This window comes from Bos indicus, chromosome 10, assembly GCF_029378745.1.
Source record: "Bos indicus isolate NIAB-ARS_2022 breed Sahiwal x Tharparkar chromosome 10, NIAB-ARS_B.indTharparkar_mat_pri_1.0, whole genome shotgun sequence".
NCBI classification, from domain to species: domain Eukaryota; kingdom Metazoa; phylum Chordata; class Mammalia; order Artiodactyla; family Bovidae; genus Bos; species Bos indicus.
In genome coordinates this window covers 71,775,486-71,798,934 of record NC_091769.1, presented here as the reverse complement: position 1 = coordinate 71,798,934, position 23,449 = coordinate 71,775,486, and the positions used below count along the sequence as shown (strand labels likewise).

At 43.4% G+C, this 23,449-nt stretch overlaps 1 protein-coding gene across 1 annotated transcript in view; it reads left to right on the top strand.

Moving 5' to 3' along the window:
- Nucleotides 1-23,449, top strand: part of RTN1 (reticulon 1) — a 244,004-nt gene that overhangs the window by 109,831 nt on the left and 110,724 nt on the right. The window contains exons 2-3 of the mRNA XM_070797684.1: nucleotides 10,701-11,474; nucleotides 21,533-22,282. Coding sequence (XP_070653785.1) covers nucleotides 10,701-11,474; nucleotides 21,533-22,282 — 1,524 coding nt within the window. The remainder of the gene's footprint in view (nucleotides 1-10,700; nucleotides 11,475-21,532; nucleotides 22,283-23,449) is intronic.

Genomic DNA, 23,449 nt, shown 5'->3' with positions numbered 1-23,449 from the left:
AAATCATCCCACCCTCTCCCTCTCCCACAGAGTCCAAAAGACTGTTCTATACATCAGTGTCTCTTTTGCTGTCTCATATACAGGGTTATTGTTACCATCTTTCTAAATTCCATATATATGCGTTAGTATACTGTATTGGTGTTTTTCTTTCTGGCTTATTTCACTCTGTATTTTTACCTTTTGTTCACTATCTGAACAAATGAATTGATAGTCTTATTCTTCTTGATTTCTAGGAACTCTATAGATTAGGGAGGTTATGTGTTGTATTGTTTTCTGACTATTTGAGTTGTCTGTTCCCACTAATAGATTCTGAAGACAAACATTGGACTAAAGGCTGGAAGCAGCAGTGGAGAATCAAGTTCAATTCTAAAAAAAATAATGAGCCCTTAATGTGTATCAGGCATGATTCTTAGCAGCGTTATGCTAAGACCCTGTGGAGAACTCAGAGAAACTTAGGCAGTGGTTTGCTGCTGGGCTAGTTGTTTTCCTCTTAGAGAATTTTCTGCTAAAGGGATAACTCTGCAAGGCAGTGCAAGCCCTGGCTCTTCATAGTGGAGGAAAAACCCAAAACTTGCTGAATCATTTTTTTATTAAACATTAATTTTGCAGTTCCGACAGCTGAATCTGTTATTCTGACAGGCAAACTTTAAATAAGGCAGTGAGTTGGGGAAAGGAAGAGTACTCACTCATATTCTTAAAGTCCAAGCATGTCATCAGCATTGACTTTGTGTCTTTTGCTAGGAAATGCGAGTTCATCTTCTCCTTTTTACTTGATTAACTAATCACATAAACACATTTTTTAAAGAATGGATGTCCCTGGATTTCTCAGCACCCATTTGTCATGTTAAATCACAGGGTACTTCATTGTAGAAGAAGAATGCTTTCTAGGTGACATAGAAGCTCCTGGTACCTCCCTGGCATATCCATCCCTCAGAGATGACTGTTGTCAGACGTGTCACAGCCTCCATACTGTGGGCCTGCTGATTTCTTAACATTTAGAAAAGATAGGTGGGAGTTTCAGGGAAAAAGCCTTACCACCTACGCTCTGTGCGGGCTACTACTATCCATCACATGGGCAGTCTAAGGGCAAATGATTCTTAGAAAAGTGAATGCAGATTCACCCTAGGTCACTTGTTTCTGGTCTGTAATTTTTGAATTTTAACATGCATCTCCATCCTACTCCCACTGTCATTCCATGTTTTCATATGCCCCCCGCCTAAAATATCTCTCAAATTAATGGGACTGTATACCTATACCTATACCCCTTAGTGTTGGCTCTATTTAAACAATAATTGGTGTTTTTGTTTTGTTTTTATTTTTAAAAGATGTTTCTCTAATGGAGCACATCTACCTCTGTGCTCAGAAAACCTTTTCATATAAACTATTCTTTTGTTTCTGGCATTTTCTATGTTTCCATTTCAGAGCAGTAAGAGGGTCTTTATGAGTTACAGGAGAATCATCTTAAACCACTGTCGACTTGTCTCTACCCTGAGGAGTAAGAATGAGCTCAGTCTATAAGAGAGAAACCTCATCTGTTGGCACGGAACATTCTCCTGCTTTTTCTATTGTCTTTGTAAATTTCAGCATTTCATACTTGTTAGGCGTTACCAGGCATTACCATTTCCTCACAGGATCCATCAGTTGCATCACTCTCTTGGGACTTCAGGATCTAAGGCAGACCCCAGAGGGCAACATGAGTGAGGACTGGCTATATTCAACTCCCTTTGGCCCAAAAGACCCTGATCACATGTCAATAGATAGGATGAAGTACCAAATGGATGGATGGTATATATTGCAAATTCTGGTGTCCTCCCTGTAAAACAGAGGTAACTATAAAGCCCACAGCTCTCATTTACTGTGTGTACTATGTGCCAGGAAAGGAGCTAAGTGCATTATCTCATTTAATCCCTGTAACAGCCCAGTAACATGGGAACTATCTTTGCCCCATTTTAAAACTGAATAAATAAGGCTCCATGGAATTCTCCAAGCCAGAATACTCGAGTGTGTAGCCGGTCCCTTCTCCAGGAGATTTTCCCAAACCTAGGGATCGAACCCAGGTCTCCCGCATTGCAGGCGGATTCTTTACCAGCTGAGTCACCAGGCAGCCCCAAACAAGGCTTGGAGAGGCTACCTTGCCCAGAGTCTCACAACTGATAGGCTAGCAATTGAATGAGCTTGATTCAGTAAGAATGAGTCAGTCAGAATGAAGATTTGTGGATAGAAAGTTTCCTCGAGAAAAGTCAAATACTAAGTCATTATTCCTTAGTATTGCTGCTGCTGCTGAGTCACTTCAGTCGTGTCTGACTCTGTGCAACCCCATAGACGGCAGCCCACCAGGCTGCCCCGTCCCTGGGATTCTCCAGGCAAGAACACTGGAGTGGGTTGCCATTTCCTTCTCCAGTGCATGTAAGTGGAAAGTGAAAGTGAAGTCGCTCAGTCGTGTCCGACCCTCAGCGACCCCATGGACTGCAGCCTACCAGGCTCCTCCGTCCGTGGGATTTTCCAGGCAAGAGTACTGGAGTGGGGTGCCATTGCATTCTCTGTTAGTATTGCTAGAGAAATTTTAAAAAATAAAACACCCACCATTTAGGAGACTACTGAATTTATCTAGCTCATGATTAGTGTTTCTGATCTAGGACATCAGTGTATTCAAAAGCCTGATTTTATCAGCACATACGATTTCATGGCAGCTAATTTAGCTTATTTTCATGCTTGCTTCCACTTAGCTTTTGACTAGAGAGAGTGACTTGGGATCCTTCAACTTTCCTAAAAAAATTACTTGTAAGATGGAAATTTGAAAATCAATCCCATTTTGAATTTGCTGTGCCTTGCTGTCCAGCCACCTCCTGAAGGAGCATGTGTATGTCTACACATTAACTGTATATGTGCATCTGCCTTCATGCAAATCCGATTTCTTGATGGCCAAGGAAACAGCCAGAGAATGGGGAAGTCAGATGTTCCCAGGAATCCTTGGTTGTATAAAGAAAGTAGTAATTTCTAGTCTAGACAAGGAAAGCCTTTTTCTTTAGTGGATTTGTATCTAACAATGTAACAATATTGGTTCCTGCCTGGGGCAACTGGCTGATGTGCTCTGCCTCAGTCCACACAGCTGCCAGCTCTGCAGGAAGCGCTGACAAGGATTAATTGGCTTTCCTGAGCCCTGAGGCTCAGCTCTGCTTCCCAGTTCCAAGGATCCCTCAGGACTCTGCTCTCACATAATTTATTGTCTAGAAGGACTTTCTATTTTTGAGAGTTCTATCCAATAGGCCCTATGTAATGTATACACATTTTCAAATTCTTTGAACCTTGAGAATCTTTTAGGATATTTAGCTCAATTTATATAGGAAAAGAGGTAGGACATGACCACATTCAAAGTATTTAGATTATTTGTTGATTTTATGAGGGTTTTGACATGGTCCCATTTAAAATGTGTGATTTACACAAATGATCTTGTCCCTCTTCCTCTATCTGGTAGTATTTGTTGAGTGTGACATCCTTTCAATTTTATGCTGGGTTTTCTGGGCAAGAGGAAGCTAGTAACATGAGAATTTCAGGAGTGGGAGTTCTTCCCAATTATTGATTCTATCTATAGTCTCTCTAGTAATGTTGATGTGATCCAGAGTTTATCCCCTCAATTATTACTATACGTCTGGGAAGCCCCTATTCTCTGTGGCATCACCTTCAGGAAAATTATATTGATTCTGCTGTACAGGTAAAGAAGAAATAAAGGAAGTTGTGTCCCACTATGGTGAAGCCAATTGATATAAAAATCATAGACAGTTGGAAGAGTCTTCTGCTGTTGTCCTATCCAACTTTCCACCAAATGCTGGTCCTGCCTACATGGATGCTGGGCCTCTTTCCATCTGCCTGCCACTGGGATCATAATAGTCTTGTTCCCAAGATGCAGCTCCAGCCCATTGTTGGATAACTTGAATTCTAGACAGTTTTTTCATATAAGAGATTAAAAAAATCCTCTTTGTAACTTCTCATCAATTAGTCTTAGTTTGTTACCGGGGTCCAGCCCCGGGGATCCAGGGAATTCGAAGTGGGGACGGCGTCAGCGAACTGGATACAATAGCTCTAATTAAATATTAATTAGAGATATAAAGAGTAATAGAATAAGGATAGCTCAGTGAGAAAATTCAGTGGAGAAAAGAGGCTGAATAACTTGGTTTACATGGAAAGCTAATAAAATTCCAAGGCAAAGAATTTATGTCACCTACATAGGCCGCAGGCATCCTCCCATTCTCCCGATGGAGAGGAGACACTAAGGCCTCCCGGGTCAGATCTTAGAAGCCCAGGCATAATTAGTAGGCTTGACGAGCCTCCACGCTCCAGATGGGATTCAGCCGGAAGGTAAGAGAAAGAACGACATGGGGAGACTAAGTTTCGGTGAACAAGGCCCGCACTTTATTTTCCAAAGTAGTTTTTATACCTTAAGTTGTGCATAGAGGATAATGGGGGAAGGGGTAGAGTCAGCAGTAAGCCAGGCTTTCTTCCTGCAAACTTATCATATGCAAAATTTAGGTGATTTACATCATCTTCTGGCCAAGAGGCCTGTTAACATTTTATGACCCTTTCTTCAGAAAACTTATTTTTCTCTAAAGGTGATTATTCTAAAGTCAGGCGCCACCCACAGAAAGCATTAGATAAAGTTGCATTCCTATAGGGCAAAGGTGTGATGGGCTATAACAAGAAAAGAATTAACTCAAGGGTCCAAGGTTACAAACATTAAAGCTACTACTTACATTCCTATACACCAATTATCAGAGAAGGCAATGGCACCCCATTCCAGTACTCTGGCCTGGAAAATCCCATGGACGGAGGAGCCTGGTAGGCTGCAATCCATGGGGTCGCTAGGAGTCGGACACCACTGAGTGACTTCCCTTTCACTTTTCACTTTCATGCATTGGAGAAGGAAATGGCAACCCACTCCAGTGTTCTTGCCTGGAGAATCCCAGGGACGGTGGAGCCTGGTGGGCTGCCGTCTATGGGGGTTGCGCAGAGTCAGACACGACTGAAGCGACTTAGCAGTACACCAATTATATTAATCAATACACTGCCAGGGACACAGTAGGTAAGGGATATGGAAACTTAGCAGCAAACATTGGCCCAACAAGTGAAAAACCCTTCACCAATACAATTTCTAATCAATCTTTTAACTGCTCAAGGGAATCTGTATTTAGACAGTTTAGAACATCTCATGCCTCTCACAGTTGGGAGGCTGTGAACAATCACATGTGGCTGGAAGAACCTGTTCAGGCAGGCTAGAGGACTTCCAAAGGAGTTTGTAGGTTGAAACACTCTTGTCACGCCCAGGAACTTTATCAACTGGAGCTGTAAGTTAACTGTTTTTCAGAGAGAGGTGGTGGGGGACAGCCCCCCATAAAGTCAGAGGTGTAGGTGAGAGCACAAAGCAGTAAAGTAGGCAGACTCTGGTTTTGGGGGTAGATGCTCGAGAATTTCCAGGAGGACTCCTGAGGCTCCATCCCGCCTTTGTGTATGCCGAGCCTCCTTCCTCATGACCTTTGCCATGGGTGGAGTTCCTCATGCTGGCTACCGGCAGTTTGTTCTGAGTAATTGCATAGAACATCTACTCGTTGATTGATTGATTAACTGGTCTATTCATTCATTTATTCATTTTTTGGGGTGCCTACTATGTACAATATATTGTACAAGAACATGAGTCTCAAACTCTAGGAGCTGACAGGTTAGCAGGTGATAACATAGACATATCAAAGTCATGTATCATACATGTGACACAAGCAGTATAATTAAGTGCTATGGGAAAGGAAGGGGAGAACAATATGAAGGGGTCAGGTCTTGACAGATGTGGTCAGTAGACTCATTTTGTTGATGGTTTAGTAGCTAAGTCATATTTGACTCTTGCAACACTGTGCACCTCTGTCCGTGGATTTTCCAGACAAGAATACTGGAGTGGGTAGCCATTCCCTTCTCCAGGGGATATTCCTGAGCCAGGGATTGAACCCAGTTCTCCTGCATTGCAGGCGGAGTCTTTACTGACTGAGCTACCAAGGAAGCGCATGGCTTGAAGTTGAAAGGTGGAGATTTGGATGTGGAGATTGTAAATATTAGTTGTTGGAGAAGTCATGGGTAGTTTGTATTGACCAGAGCTCAGCGTTTGAATTGGAGAGTGTAAGACAGGGCTAAAAAGGGTGGTAGAATGAGTGTGCGATAGTGAAGGGCTTTGTATGCCTAGAGTGGAGGGTAAGAACAGTGGAGTCAGAGCTGTGAGGCCAGGTGGCATTCACATCGTCTCAAATGACAGGCTGCAGGGTTTAAGGATTATCCAGTGAGGCAAAGCAGAACCCTGGGGCCAGTTGCTAAACAGGTGACAGTTGTGTTTAGTGTGATGACTAGTGGCAGAAGACTGTGGGCTAGAGGGTTATGTAACATGCCAGATACGGGTGATAAGGGTCAGAAGCCATGTGGTGGCCCCTGCAATAGAAGTACTGACTGAGAGTTGAATGATAATGATTTGACAGCCCTGAAAGCTATCTACTGTGTCTTCCCCTGGAGAGCATCTTCTCCCCACTTCCACACACATCCAGACTATTTACATCTAGCAGCAAACCCCTCCTTACTTTCTGGTGAACAATTGCTTATTAACACATGGAATCTTTCCAGGTAATTGTGGTAGAGAATATCAGGATCCAAATGTCTGTCGTGAAATAGCTGAGAATTGATTTCCCAGCCTCTAATGTGGCAGTTATCAGTTCAGTTCAGTTGAGTCGCTCAGTCGTGTCTGACTCTTTGCAACCACATGGACTGCAGCATGCTAAGCCTCCCAGTCCATCACCAACTCCCAGAGCTTTGTTAAACTCATGTCCATCGAGTTGGTGATGCCATCCAACCATCTCATCCTCTGTCATCCCCTTCTCCTGCTCTCAATCTTTCCCAGCATCAGGATCTTTTCCAATGAGTCAGTTCTTTGCATCAGGTGGCTACAGTATTGGAGTTTCAGCTTTAGCATCATTCCTTCCAAAGAAATCCCAGGGCTGATCTCCTTCAGAATGGACTGGTTGGATCTCCTTGCAGTCCAAGGGACTCTCAAGAGTCTTCTCCAACACTGCAATTCAAAAGCATCAATTCTTCAGCACTTAGCTTTCTTTATGGTCCAACTCTCACATTCATACATGACTACTGGAAAAACCATAGCTTTGACTATATGGACAGAGTTCTGACAATACTTGGTCCACTGGAGAAGGGAATGGCAAACCACTTCAGTATTCTTGCCTTGAGAAGGCAAACCACTCCCTCATCTTGCCTTCTCAAGGCAAAAATGCTGACGTGTTTTGCCATTCCCTTCTCCAGTAGACCACGTTTTGTCAGAACTCTCCACCATGACCTGTCTGTCTTGGGTGGCCCTACACAGCATGGCTAATAGTTTCATTGAGTTAGACAAGGCTGTGATCCAAGTCTACATATAGGCTAAGCCCATATCACAAAAGAAGCTTTAAATATCCTTTAGGATAAAGGTGTGTGTGTGTGCACATCGATTTAAATTTAATAGCTTTTTCTTTAGTGTTCTATGTGTGTGGTAGGGAATAAGACCTGTCATTATTACCATTCCTTTTGTTATTGAGTTTGTTTTTATCTAGCTGGAAAAGCAGAGGTACCATGGATAAAGGAAGTATATCTAGAAGACTATCTGAAATGAACAGATTTAAATTGGTCTGTTGCTCACAAAATTAGGCTATTTGTTGAATAAAGTGAATGTCGTGAGCAATTTAGGGGAACGTTCCCACGTGTCTTCTCACACATTCTGTTATTTATGCTTTATTCTAAACTTTAAAGTTACTTTCTTTAATTTTTCAAATATTTATTAAGTCCTGGGCTCCAAAATCACTACAGATGGTGACTGCAGCCATGAAATTAAAAGATGCTTACTCCTTGGAAGGAAAGTTATGACCAACCTAGATAGCATATTCAAAAGCAGAGACATTACTTTGCCAACAAAGGTCCGGCTAGTCAAGGCTATGGTTTTTCCTGTGGTCACGTATGGATGTGAGAGTTGGACTGTGAAGAAGGCTGAGCGCCGAAGAATTGATGCTTTTGAACTGTGGTGTTGGAGAAAACTCTTGAGAGTCCCTTGGACTGCAAGGAGATCCAACCAGTCCATTCTGAAGGAGATCAGCCCTGGGATTTCTTTGGAAGGAATGATGCTAAAGCTGAAACTCCAGCACTTTGGCCACCTCATGTGAAGAGTTGACTCATTGGAAAAGACTCTGATGCTGGGAGGGATTGGGGGCAGGAGGAGAAGGGGACGACAGAGGATGAGATGGCTGGATGGCATCACTGACTTGATGGATGTGAGTCTGAGTGAACTCCAGGAGTTGGTGATGGATAGAGAGGCCTGGCGTGCTGCGATTCATGGGGTCGCAAAGAGTCGGACACGACTGAGTGACTGATCTGATCTGATCTGATGTGCCAGGACCTGTTCTAGATTTTGGGCCCCATTAGTGAACAAAATAGTCAAAGATTCTTGCTCTTATGGAATATACCTAGCAAAGGAGGGGGGACAATCATTAAGTAATGAATAAATAAGTTAATTATGTGATTTATTAGGAGGAGACAAATGTTAAGGAAAAATAAAGAGAAAAGTAGGGAGGGACAGGGTTGCTAGGGTGTGTAGGGGAGTTGCAACCTGAGACAAAGTGGTCAAATTTGCCTTCCTTAAGAAAGTGACATTTGAGTGAAGACTCGGCAGTGAAGGGTTTAGGTACATAGGTATCTGGATGAAGAGAATTCCAAGGAAAGAAAGCTGCTCTTGCAATGGTATTGAGGCAGGAGAGTGCTGGAAGCAAAGAGGCTCTGTGCTTTTCCATTTCCCTTAGACTAACCATGCTCATACAACCAAGAAGATAGCTTGGAAAAGAAAATTGCTAAGTGTATTTGCAATAGAACTGATTTAAAATTACTTAAAAAAGAAAAACTTCACAAACATTTAAGGAAGTACAAAGGGGACTAGGGGCGCTTTTCTGACTTCTAGATGGCTTGGGTTTGAACCCTGGCTCTGCCACTTCCTGCCTTTGTGGTCTTTGGTGTGTCATTCAGCCCTTCTGTTCCTCAGTTTCCTCATCTGTAAAATGAGGCTAATTATAGTACCGATGCTTTTGAACTGTGGTGTTGGAGAAGACTCTTGAGAGTCCCTTGGACTACAAACAGATCCAACCAGTCCATTCTGAAGGAGATCAGCCCTGGGATTTCTTTGGAAGGAATGATGCTAAAGCTGAAACTCCAGTACTTTGGCCACCTCATGAGAAGAGTTGACTCATTGGAAAAGACTCTGATGCTGGGAGGGATTGGGGGCAGGAGGAGAAGGGGATGACAGAGGATGAGATGGCTGGATGGCATCACTGACTCGATGGATGTGAGTCTGAGTGAACTCTGGGAGTTGGTGATGGACAGGGAGGCCTGGTGTGCTGCGATTCATGGGGTCACAAAGAGTCGGACACGACTGAGTGACTGAACTGACTGGCTGGCTGACTGATCCTCTAGGATTGCTTTGATGACTAAATGAGTCAATATTAATGAAAGCTTGGCACTATGTCTGACACATAGCAAGCAGTTAAGTATTAGCTAGTAATATTACTACTGCTGTTACTACTAATAGTTACTGTTACTACTTTCATGACTTCGTGGCCTAATCTGTAATATTCTTTAAATGTGTTTTAAGGGTTGAGTGTGTGTGTATGTGTGATCTATTGAGAGTGTGGGGCTTAATTTAGAACATTAAAGAATCAGGTGAAATCCTACTCATGAGCAAGTGACAAGGTCTCAATAAATGTTAGTTTCTTCCCCTTTGACAATATTTTACAGCATAGAAAAATAATAAAGGTTTTCTTTCTTCTCCTTGCTTTTAATGAACATTTTGGCTGGTTTATAAATAAAATGAAGGCCAGGTGAAAACATTCTGTAGACTCAACCTTGGAAACTTGCTTTGCCCTTGGCACCACCAGTAGAACCAAGAAATTCTCAGTGGGTCATTTTGAATATACTGGAAGGCAAATAACCTCAGTTATTGGTGGGTAACTGAGGAGAAAAACAAAATGAGGAGAAAACCAGAGAAGAAGGGAAGCACTCTGTTAAGGTGATACCACTTTGTGATGAGGCCAGCAGAAAACTAGGATTTTCTTTCTCTGAGTACCTTTAACAAGAGAAGAGATGGCATCAATCCAGGTAGAGCAGGAGTCCCTGAATGAAAGGACTGGACCAGAGAGTTTGTGAGCCTTCTCCAAGCTCACCGAGCAGCCCTTCTCCCCAGTGGACTATCCTATTGTTGTATTTACAAACCTGAATTAACTTATATTTCCACGTCTGTTTAAAGAGTCACTAGTGCCTTAGATACAAAGAAGTGTTCTGTTGACTAATACCAAATAAGAACCAGTCACTGCATATTAAAGTAGTAGATTTTGAGAATCGACTTTCTAGTTCTCTGGGGTCGTCTCCAACTTCTCTGGATGTGGCAGCTCATGCAGTCTGCTGCCAGAAAAATACCAGTGCTGGGGGCTATGCTGGAGACGAGGAAAAACAACATGAGAGCAGTCTGAGGGAACTCTGAGGCCTTGAGGAGAAAGGATGTGGTGCCTGCACAGGCTGGGGCGGGTGGTGGGTTAGGCAGGTGCAGAAATAAAGCCAGGCTCCCCCTCACTCTCTACTGCTGTTTTGATTCATAGGTGCATCGGATGTCTCCAGGGCCATGGATCATACCTTTTCAACAGTGGCAAAGGATGGGGAAGGAGTGTGTTATACGTCTCTGATTTCTGACGTCTATTATCCACCTCGGGAGGATGCTACGTATTTCACTGGAATTCTTCAGAAAGAAAACGGCCACATTGCTGCTTCAGAGAGCCCTGAGGAGTTGCGTCCCCCTGGACCCTCCTTACCAGATGTGCCTGGGACGGAGCCTCGTGGCTTATTTAGTTCTGATTCTGGAATAGAAATGACTCCGGCAGAGTCCGCTGAAGTGAACAAGATCTTAGCAGACCCCCTGGACCAGATGAAAGCAGAAGCCTATAAATACATTGACATAACTAGGCCAGAGGAAGTGAAATATCAGGAGCAATGTCACCCCAAGTTGGAAGAGAAAGACTTGGACTTTAAGAATAAGGACACTGAAATCTCAATAAGGTCTGAAGAGACCCGTGAGGCTGAGAAACCAATTCCCGTGGAGGGGAAAATCCTCAAGGACCATTTATTTGAAGAATCAACCTTTGCGCCGTATGTAGACAATATCTCTGAAGAACAGCGCAGTGCCCCTCTGATGGCTGCCCCTGTCAAGATCACGCTGACTGAGATCGAGCCTTCTATTGAAACTGCTACCCCAGAGAAGACCCCCGAGAAGCAAGATATCTGCCTGAAACCGAGTCCTGACACAGTCCCCACAGTCACCGTCTCAGAGCCTGAAGACGACAGCCCAGGATCCGTCACTCCTCCGTCTTCTGGAACAGGTGAGTGGAAATCTGAACTTTAAGGACTGAAAATTTGCATTCAGAATACTTCCATCTCAATTTAACTGATTTAATTAACATGTAACATTTTCAGTCTTGTGCCCATTGTACAAAGGTTGACATCTGGGGTTTTTTAAAAAAGCCCTATCAGATTTGCTTTGTAAAACATTTCTTTCTTTATTTGAGGGGAGAAGTAAAAATGACACACTGGCGACATTAGAACCCTCCTGAAGCTCTGCTGTTCAGAGTAGAGAGGGCGGTGCTGCCAGGGTCCAGGTTAGCTCTTTTCCCTGCCCCCTGGGCATCTTAGCTGTTCTCTTCAGACCAGTTGGACCACCTTGGACAGTGCATTTTACATCCTTGGCTCCAGCTCCGAGTCTGTATGTACCATGAAGGGTGATAGGGTGGACCTTAGGCTCTGGGGGCTGGGCAGTGAGAGGAAGCCTAAACAAGGGGTGCACCTCCCTCCCCCTTCAGTCTCAACACAGTCCTTTTCATCTTTTCAGCTGATTAAAGTTCTGCTTACAGTTTCATATTTTAAACCAACAATTCTATTTGGTTAGAAGTTTTAATACTTCAGAATTCACTAGGCTGGGATCTTTTTCAGCTTGAACCTGCTACTCTGACTCAAGGCAGAGTGTTGTTAGACCACATCAATACATCTTCGCAAGCACAAAGGGGACCTCTCAGACCTGAGTGAAAGTCCAGAGTGGTAGCCAGAGTTTCCCCACCGCACCCCGTGCCACCCCTTCGCAGGAGGTGGGAGCAGAGCCTTTGCGTCTCTTCTGCTCTTGGATGCTTGGGGGCATTAGGATAAAGACAGGGAGAGATCTTGAATCTTCCCCTACCTCAAATGGCTGGAATTCTGACCCTACCCCACAGTAATTTACAAACCTCTTTATTTACAAAAAGTAACCTTCAGAACCTCAGGTAAAAGAGCTTGTACTGAACTCTTAAAACAAATCTGAACCCTTCTGATTAAAGAGTGATTGCTCTAAATCCTGATGAAGCAGTCAGTTCAAGTGTTAGAACAGAGCAGGTATTTAACGGAGGTCCCTCCTGTCTTGTTTCCCTGAAGATTTTGGAATCCCTTCCTCCCTTCCCCTGACCTTACCTCAGACTTATTCAACTGTAAACTCTTAAAGATTCACTGCACCCAGTTCCTGATTTTCAAATTCATTCATTTGCTCAACACACACTTTCTACACACTTTCTTTTAGTCAGGCACTTGAATAAGCACCGATGATGTTGGAGTTGAAAAGCAAACAAAAATCAGTCTCTGCCTTCCAATGGGATAGATGACCAGGGAAATAGTCACATTCCAGTGTGACTTATCCCAGCTGACAGCTGGAGGTAGGGACATAACTGAGTCTCAAAGCCTCCTTGTGATCCTTCTGCCACGCAGGTAAAACCCTTCTATTAATATTATCCCATGACATAAAGATACTGACACTCTGAAGATAACTACATTATCAGCTGTGTTTCAAAGCTCTAGGGTTGTCTGGTGATGAGTACAGAAGAACTTTGGCCAGTCTTTGGGAAGGGTGAAATGCCCTTGCTCCTTCAGGTCTATTTACATGGCCACATGGCTTATGTGAAAATTACAGTTTATGAAGCTGGAGATAAAGACTTGATGTGTGCATGCGTGCATGCGAAGTCGCTTAAGTCGTGTCCAACTCTGTGCGACCCTATGGACTGTAGCCCACCAAGCTCCTCTGTCCATGGGATTCTCCAGGCAAGAATACTGGAGTGGGTTGCCATGCCCTCCTCCAGGGAATCTTCCCAACCCAGGGACTGAACCAGTGTCTGTAACATCTCCTTCATTGACAGGTGGATTCATTACCACTGAACCACCTAGGAAGTCCAAAGACTTGATATCAGATCAGATCAGATCAGTCGCTCAGTCGTGTCCGACTCTTTGCGACCCCATGAATCGCAGCACGCCAGGCCTCCCTGTCCATCACCAACTCCCGGAGTTCACTCAGACTCACGTCCATCGAGTCAGTGATGCCATCCAGCCATCTCATCCTCTGTCATCCCCTTCTCCTCCTGCCCCCAATCCCTCCCAGCATCAGAGTCTTTTCCAATGAGTCAACTCTTCACATGAGGTGGCCAAAGTACTGGAGTTTCAGCTTTAGCATCATTCCTTCCAAAGAAATCCCAGGGCTGATCTCCTTCAGAATGGACTGGTTGGATCTCCTTGCAGTCCAAGGGACTCTCAAGACTTGATATAGGGTTCATTAATTATGAGGGATTTTTTTTTCCTTTGGTTGTCATGACTCAGGTTCTGGAGCATCTTGAAGAGAAGACAAAATCAGATTTGGCTCTCATGATCTTGGAGTTTTATGATCTATTGGTGCCTGTTTGACAGCATGGGATAGGACAGTGGTTTTCTCTGCAATTACTCCAAGTAAACATTCTAAGTAACGTTTATTCCAGAAAGAGAAAGTCCTTGTCCTATTACACAATTGTCTCTGATGGTCAGCTCCCCTCTCCACATACCCCCCACATCATAACACCTGAGTCATACAACAACACATAAGAATAAAATTAACAAAAGAGATAGGAGGAGTCAGCTTGTCATTGAGGCTTTTCTTATTCTTTTTATCCCAAAGTGAAAGTGAAAGTCTCTCAGTCATGTCTGACTCTATGCAACTCCCTGGACTATATAGTCCGTGGAATTCTCCAGGCCAGAATACTGGAGTGGGTAGTCTTTCCCTTCTCCAGGGGATCTTCCCACCCACAGATTGAACCCAGGTCTCCCGCATTGTAGGCGGATTCTTTACCAGCTGAGCCAAAAGGTTACCTTAACCCCCTTCTCATCTTGTGAGCCCCTGGTACTATGAGACCCTATGCCCATAGACACTGGAGGATTTGGGCTTTATTTCATCTCTTGGGTCTCAATTCTGTCTGCCATTTCCAGTGCTAACTGGTAAGACAAACACCAAGAATTACATATAATCTTACATAGAAACTGAGGAAAAAGCAATCATCGTAAACAAAAGGAATTCAGTTTATCACTTTAATAAATATGGAAATTATCAACTAACTCTGGGGAATAATTCTAATTATGTGAATCATGAATCAGGAGAAGTTATAGTTTAGAAAGGTTTTAGCTACAGACCCTTAATCTTAATCAAGGAGTCTAATATACTTTCTTCAATTCCAATACATTATTCCATTTTGCAGTTTTCTCCAATGTACTTAATTATTTTCATCATATTAAATAACATACCCTGAGGTATGGAGGTAAAAATTCTTACAACTCAAATATTGGAAGTGTCTTCTAAGTAAAGATCAGTCATGAATACAAGCGAAATGTTTTAGGAAAATACAGTAAGTGCCCTGAGGCACCAGAACATTGATCTGTCGGCAGCATGCTGTTTCTGACACGCATACCTAGAAGTATATTATGGTGGTCATGGATGTTCTTTGAGGTGTTATCTTCAGAAAAGATAATGAATAATCAAGAGGCTATGATAAAACCACCCATGTCCCTTAAGAAGAAATAGCAATACAAAGTAAATCAATTCAAACTCTTTGAAAACTACTGTTGCTATTTATTTCCTTGCATCGATGAGGTCTGTGATTCTCCTACCCACTTTGCAAATTTATTCTTTTATTCAAAATGCTTATTGAGTGACTTCTATATGTCAGACATGTGCTAGACACCAGACACATTGCAGTATACAAGGTGTAGAAAGTCCCTGCCCTCATGGAGCTTACTGCTAGTGAGAGACGTCAGTAAAAGGAAGCACATAAATAGTGTAATTTCATGGAGTGTGAACACTGTAAACAGTGATAGAATGTTGGGTGTGAGAAGGTCAAGGATGGCCTCTGTGACCTGAGATCTGTAATCTATGATCTGAAATCTAAATGAGAAGAAGACCACAATTCAAAGAGAGGGATTAACAGGGACCCCAGGTTTAGAGGTCAACTAAGGCACAGGCCTCAAGGCTCTATTATTTGGGAACTGAAAGATGATACAAAGGAGCAGGGGAGAAGGATGAGACAGAACAGAATTGGAGAAGTAGACAGGGCCTAGAGCATTCAAGGCTTCGCATGCAAGAGCAAAGAATTTGAATTTTGTTCCAAACGCATTGGGAAACCATTGGATAATTTTAATCTGGGAAAGAATGCCATTCATTCATTGTTTCACTTAACAAACATGTAATGACCATTTACTCCATGTCAAGCATTGCTTAATCGCTGCTCTGGCTATAGTGGTGAAACATAAGATTCCTGCATGCCTGGAGTTTGCATTTTAATTGACAAGACTTACATACAAATAAGTAAATGATATACTATCAGGTTGTTATAATGCTTATGAAGAATGATAAAGCAAGGTAGAGTATAAGAGAGTGATGGGGGCAGTCATGAGGAAGTGCTTTTCCTTGCCAGTGGTTTTCAGTAGAGACCTGAATGGGGTGAGGGAACAAGCCATGGAGACACAAGGAAGAGGTGCCAGGCTGAGCTGACAGCCAGTGCAGAGGCCCAGAGAACATCCTAAGTGTTGTAGGAGCATCTGGAAAGTTAATGTGGCTGCAGTGGGGAGAAGGAAGGGAAGAGTAGCAGGATCAGATTTGTGTTTCTAAAAGATCCTTCTGGATGACAAGTGGAGAGTGAGCTGGGAACAAAGGGAAGGGCTGAATGTCAGCACTGCTCATGGTTGGACCCTGGCATCTGTGACTTGATGGCCCACATTCACCTTCCTTTTTTTTCCTTCTAAATGAAAGCATCGTAATTAGTAGCAGCAGCAAACATAATCTTCCCATGCTGGTTGGTTCTAACCTTCACAGTTTCTATACTCTGTTTAATTATCAATGACTCTCTAGCTTTGCTGTGTCAGTCTTGTGCTGTGCTAAGTTGTGTCTGACTCTTTGTGACCCCATGGACTGTAGCCCACCAGGCTCCTCTGTCCATGGGATTCTCCAGGCAAGAATACTGGAGTGGGTTGCCATGGCCTCCTCTAGGGAATTTCCCTGACCCAGGGATCAAACCCACATCTCTTAAGTCTCTGTGTGTAGCAGGCAGTTCCTTACTACTAGTGCCACCTGGGAAGCCCAGTGTCAGTCTTGACATAAACCCGTACGTTTTTAACAAGGGTAGGAAAACTTCTGTTTTGTTCTAAAATTTCCCCTGATTTCTCCTAGCACTTTGTTAAACTTTTAGTTCACTTTTAGAGTAGAGGGTAATGTCTACAATATCTACTGAGTCCCATTTCACTCACAAGAAAGATGATTTTTTTTTTTGAAAGTAGTACTTTTACTTGCCTAACATGAAACTTACCAGACCTTTTCCTCCCACACTCCACTGGTACCATCCTTGTGTGTTAGTCACTCAGTTGTGTCCAAATCTTTGCGACCCCATGGGCTGTGGCCCTGCCAGGCTCATTTGTTCATGAATTCTCCAGATAAGAATCCTGGAGTGGGTAGCCATTCCCCTCTCCAGGGGATCTTCCTGACCCAGGGATCAAACCCGGGTCTCCTGCATTGCAGGCAAATTCTTTCCTGTCTGAACCACTGGGGAAGCCCCTACCATTCTTACCTTTGAGTAAATAAACCAACATCCTCAAGCCTTATTTTCTGAATGCTCTAACATAGTGGTTTTCAGCTGGAGAGAGGGTTGCCAGATAAAAACATCAATATTTCCTAGGACATACTTATGCTAAGAAAAAGTTCATTGTTTATCAAACAGTCCTAGTTAACTACGTATCCTGTATCTTTACTTGCTAAATCTGTCAACCCTAACTGGATGTGATCTTTAGAATCACCTTTGGAGTTATAAAACGCTGATGCCTGGGCCTCCTCAAGACTTAACTTCTACTAAGTCAAAGTTTCTGAGGGCAGTTTTGAGCCACACACCACTCAAAATCAGTGAGGAGAAGGAAGGGAAGAGCTGCAGGATCAGATTTATGTTTACATAACTCAAAAACAGTTTCACCACTGTTCTGGGACTTCCCCAGCCGTCTAGTAGTTAAAAATCTGCCTTCCAATTCAGGGAACATGTGTTCAATCCCTAGTCAGGGAACTAAGATCCCACATGCCATGAGGCCACTAAGCCCATACACTGTACTACTGAGCCAGTGCCACAACTAAGCCTGGATGCTGCAACTAAGACCTAATGCAGTCAAATAAATAAATTAATTAAAAAAACATAAACAAAGCAAGACCAAAGGACCAAAAGTCACCCTTAGGAAAAAAAAAAAGAACCATTGTTTTAACAATTGAGCTAATTCTCTCATGAGCTCTGTTTGTTGAGTACATCCTGTGTGCCAAGCACTGTACCTGGTACTGGGGGTAGGGTATGGGTTGTTTCACTTTTTTGACTGTTACAGACAATGCTGTTATGAACACAGTGTATAAGTTTTTGTGTGGACATAGGTTTTCAATTCTCTACTTATGAGTGGAATTTCTGATTTATATGGAACTCTAAACAGTTGAGGAACTGCCAGACTAGTTTCCAAAGCCACTGTATCATTTTATGTCCACACCAGCAGTGGCTGAGTGTTCCAGTTTCTCCACATCCTTCTCAACACTTAACTACTCTCTGACTTTTTGATTCTAGGAATCCTAGTGGGTACGAAATGGTAACTCATTGGTTTCGATTGGTACTTTTCTAGTGAATTATGATGTTGAGCATATTTCTGTATGCTTTTCTGTTATGTGTAAATGCTCTTTGGAGAAATGTCTCTTCAGATTATTTGCCTAGGGTTGTCTTTTTATAATTGAATTGTAATAATTTTTAATAGATTTTAGATGTAAGTCCCTTATAAGGTATATGATTTGTAACCCATTCTCTGGATTGTCTTTCCACTTCCTTGATGTTTTCCTCTAAAGCACAAAAATGTCTAATATTGATGAATTCCAATTTGTGTATTTTTATTTTGTTGCTTATGTTTTTGATGTCATGTCTAAGAAACCACTATCTAATCGAAGGTCATAAAAATTCACTTCTGTGTTTTCTTCTAAAGTTTCTGATTTTAGTTCTTACATTTAGGTTGAATCCATGTAGAGTTACTTTTTAATATGACATGAGGTAGGGGTTCAGCTTCATTCTTTTGCATGTGGTTATCTAGCTCATTTTTCCTCTTCTCATTTTCTGAAATATAATTTGTCCTATCTCAGACCCCCACCCACTTTTTGAACAGATGTGGGCTGATATAGTGAGAGATGCATGAAACATAAAGACTTGGGTTCAAATTTAAGCCAAGTCATTTCTAACCATGTGGCTATATCATTCAGGGTCCTGCAGGAAACGAAAGTGACACACTCAAAAGTTGTAACTGAAGAGGGTTTAAATAAATGGCTATTTACAAATGTAAAGACATTTAAAGACAGTTAAAAGAACCAACAAAAAATGGTAAAGCACCCAAGGACTGGCAACATTAAGGATCTGTTAGTACCCTGGACCCAAAGCAGGAAGGGGAAGGAACAGCATTCCCAAAGCCTGGAGCTTCAGAAACAGCAAGAGGTATAAATACCCCAACATTCTCTTCCTTCCACTTCTTCCGTGATTGCTTGGCTGAAACCAACCAGAAATCAGAGAGGAAGGAATTCCAGGTAATACCTGAAGGTCAGCCTCTCAGAACAGAGAACAGGACAGAGAAAGGTGGGAATAAGTCCAAGGAGGCAAAGATGGAAAAACCAGTACAGTGATCTTGGACACGTCACTTTGCCTGTTGCCACTAGACTCTAAGCCCCGTATGCGAAGTGCCTGTAACCCAGAAAATCTCAGCAAGTGGAGCGGTGATGCTGCTGCTGGTGGTAGTGCTCTGGAGGCGCGGGCTGCTCCTTCATGCACACTGGGCTGTTCCTTCATGCACACTGGGCTGCTCCTTCATGCACACTGGGCTGCTCCTTCATGCACACTGGCCTCTCCTTCCCATCTTCTTCCTCCTTCTTCCACCCTATCATTGCAAATTAATGTGATTTTTACACTTTTATGCTGTTTGAAATCACAGGTGCACAACTTACTAAGGAACTAACTTCTATAAAAATAGAGTTAAGGATCATGCAGTAAATCTTTTTACACATAAACTGTGTGTGAGATAATGAGGTTCTTGTTGTTTTAAGTTACTGAAAAAAAACAACATAAATCATATCACTTCTCTACTCAAAATCCTCCAGTGGCTTCTTATTTCACTCAGAATAAAAGCCTGATGAGATCCTACATGATGACCCCACTTCCTTGAATGCATTTTACCTCTTTTCCTATTTACCTATTTTCCTGCCCCCTTACTCACTTTGCCCTAGACATGACTGCCTTCTTTTGATACCTAGATCATTGCAGCTCCCACCTCCAGACCTTTGTACTGTCTGTTCCCTCTGCTTGGCATGCGTTTCCTCTGGATATCTCCATGAATCACTTGCTCACCTTCTCAAGTGTTGAATATAGATTACCTTCTCAATGAAACCTGTCTTGATTACCCTATTTAAAATTACAAACTCATCCCCATTCTGTCATAGTCCCCCTGAGCCCTTTACTCTATTTTTTTTCCATAGCACTTAACATCTTCTAACATACTATATACTTTTTGTTACTACATGCATTATTTGTGTATTATATTCTTCTCCCACTAGATATAAGCAGAGATTTTGTTTCCTATTTCATTCACTAATACATCCTAAGTGCCTATAAGGGAGCCTAACACATAAAAGGCTGTCAATAAATAATAGATGAATGAATGACACATGGATAAAGGATAAAATCATTTCAGCTTTTAGAGAATTAGACAAATCTAAACTGTTTTATCCATTGGGGTTCACCCATAGTCCTAAAGTGACAAATTACTTAGCTATTGATAGTCTACCCTTTACCCTCCCATTGACCTCAAAGCTTTGTAGAAATGACAAGTAGTTCTTGCTTACAAAAGGGCCAGAAATCACTGTCTAGGATATTCTGAGATAAGGCCCTTTTGTATTGGCAAGGGGAAAACTGAGCTCTTGAAAACTGTTGTCATGGCCATCCCAAGTAATTTCAGCTGAGAGAGAAATATCAGTAAGATTGCTCATGAGGTTTGGGGGCCATCTGAATATACATCAGACACTTAACCAGAGGATGTGACTATTGGGTTTTGTTCTCAAGAGGAGGTGAAGAGATGAAAAAAGAATGACAGTGGACTCTACCATTAGAAGCCCTGTGGGATTGTGCAGTAGTCTACACAGCCTGTTTAGTGGAACTGGCAAAAAATTATTCCTTATATTGCTTCACTTTGTTACACTTTTCACTAAAAAAGAATAAATGTATTGATTCTTATGGAAAATGTGAAGGTTGGAAAGCATGTTGTACATAAGGATCCAAATTAGCTTTCTTTGTCTTACTGAAGCAGGGGACATGGACAGGAGTTCATGGACAAGGAGTTATTACAGATTTGTTGACACTCACTGGTGGGCCAAATTAGAGAGTTATATATATCAGATTGGGGCTTCCCAGGTGGCGCTAGTGGCAAAGAACAGGCCTACCATCTGCAGGAGACATAATAGACGTGGGCTTGATCCCTGGGTTGGGAAGATCCCCGAAGGAGGGCCTGGCAACCCACTCCAGTATTCTTGCCTGAAGAATCCCATGGACAGAGGAGCCTGGCAGGTAGGTGACAGTCCATAGGGTTGCAAAGACTGGACATGACTGAAGTGACTTAGCACACAAGCATACATTGGATTATCTGATGAAATCTGTGATACTAGAAAACTTCCCTGAGAGGCGGATTAGAAATTAAAACCATGACTTCTAGAATCTTTCCCATATTGAAACAGAAAAATCAGCCAGGTGCTACTGCTGAGAAATTGCTGCGTTATTTTTTAAAATAGCTAAATTTAGATATAGGTATATGAAACACTGATTAACTGGGCCCTAACAGTAATTAGCCTTTTAGTTCAGGTGGCCTTTCTAGCAGAGCCCTGGAAACAGACTATTTTGGGGGCTAATAAGATATGTGTTTTTTAAGCAAGGAGAAAACATCTCCCCTAATGGAATTTTGTTTTATTTCTTCTCTCCCTGTTCATCTGTCTGTCCTTGTGTGTGCCTCTTTGGCATTTCTTCGCTCTGTGGGACGACAGAACCGTCTGCTGCAGAATCCCAGGGGAAATGCGGCATCTCCGAGGATGAGCTGATCACTGCCATTAAGGAAGCAAAGGGGTTATCCTACGAGACAACGGAGAGCCCACGGCCAGCGGGCCAGAGGGCCGAGAGGCCCGAGGCCAAGGCCAGGTCTGGGCTGCCCACCATCCCCAGTCCCCTGGACCACGAGGCCAGCAGCGCGGAGTCAGGGGACTCAGAGATTGAGCTGGTGTCCGAGGACCCGCTGGCCGCTGAGGATGCGCTGCCCTCGGGTTACGTGACCTTTGGTCACGTGGGCGGCCCGCCGCCATCGCCGGCCTCGCCATCGATCCAGTACAGCCTCCTGAGGGAGGAGCGTGAGGCCGAGCTGGACAGCGAGCTCATCATCGAGTCGTGCGACGCCTCTTCCGCCTCAGAGGAGAGCCCCAAACGGGAGCAGGACTCGCCGCCGATGAAACCAGGTGCCCTAGACGCCATCCGGGAGGAGCCGGGCGCCCGGGCCGAGGAGCGCACCCCCAGCCGGCGGGGCCTGGCAGAGCAGGAGCCCTTCCTCAGTTTCCCCTCGGCTGCCCCGCGAGCCGGCCCGGAGCTGCCCTCCGGAGACCCAGCGCCCGCCCCCGAGGGGCCCACCGCGCCACGGACACCCGTGGAAGCAGCGAGTTCCGACCAAAGCTCCGAGGCCACAAAGGCCCCCGGGCTTCGGGGGCCTGGCGTCGTGCCCCCTCTGCTGTTTCTCAATAAGCAGAAAGGTAAAGTGACAGTGTTCTTGATTCACGTAGGTTGTCTGCTTACAGTTCTCCCCCTGGGTGTGCCGAGATACTCAGCAGAGGGGCGTTGGTCTGGCTCAGCCCTGTAGTCAGGTCCTGATTGGTCGAACAGTTGGCCAAGAACCATTCCAAAGAGGGTGGGGAGGAGAAGAGAGGATTCCGATTCTTAGCTGGGACTTCCATGGCAAAGCTCAGCCTGGCTGTCTGAACCCTAGCATCTCCAATAATCAGTTTTGTGGACACTCCAAGATCTCCTGAATGGAGTGAATGTGTCCCTCCTTTCATTCCAGGACTGGATTTCCTCACTTGGGATGGGATGGGGTTTGTTATTGTCTAAGGCTCATTTCCAGCTTCCCACTCCCTCAGTGATAGAGTGGGCTTACAGTCCCTCTAGGTGCTGAAACCCAGCATTAGCACTTCCATTTTGCCAACCAAAAGTTCTTCTTAAATGGACCAAGAGGATCTCAGTGCCATCCTTTCTCTTACCAAAACAAAGCAACCACAACAACAGAGTTTCTTGTCCCACAGTAAGACCTAAGGTGACTAATTTTAAAGTCACTTTTTACTTAGAATTATTTTAATCTGGCCATTATATTTTCCCTATGAGAGATCTTAAGTTGAATGAAGTCTTCAAATTCAGAAAAAATGGAAGTCATTACTTCGTCTTTCGGGCTTTCTTACCCCCAAGTCATCCTCTACACCAGGTTGCAGCTGTGTTATGGAATTCAGGAAGGAAATTAAAGTCAGGTGAACAGTAATAAATTAGGCACTGCACAGTCTAGTTAATGGGGCTACATTAAAGGTACAGAATCTCTCCCCAGATCCTGGGGAGAACTTGTAAACAAACCCTAAAAGCACAGCTCTGTTCAAGGTCCCCTCTCCCCCATCTCCTCTGCTTTGTGTGTGTGTTTGTGGGGTTTTTTTTAGAAGTATTTTTCTTTTTAGGGATAAATGATTCTGAGGGTAACACCCTCCTTCCTGTTTATATGCTAACTTCAATGTTAGTAGCAATTAAAGTGCCTCATATAAAAATAGAGGACAAAATCTTTCTCATTATAGATTGGAAGCTCGCTTCTAAATTCTTTAAAATGAACACATTGCAAAGGGGGAAACAGGAGGAATGCAATGAAAAGATAACCTGCTGCATGG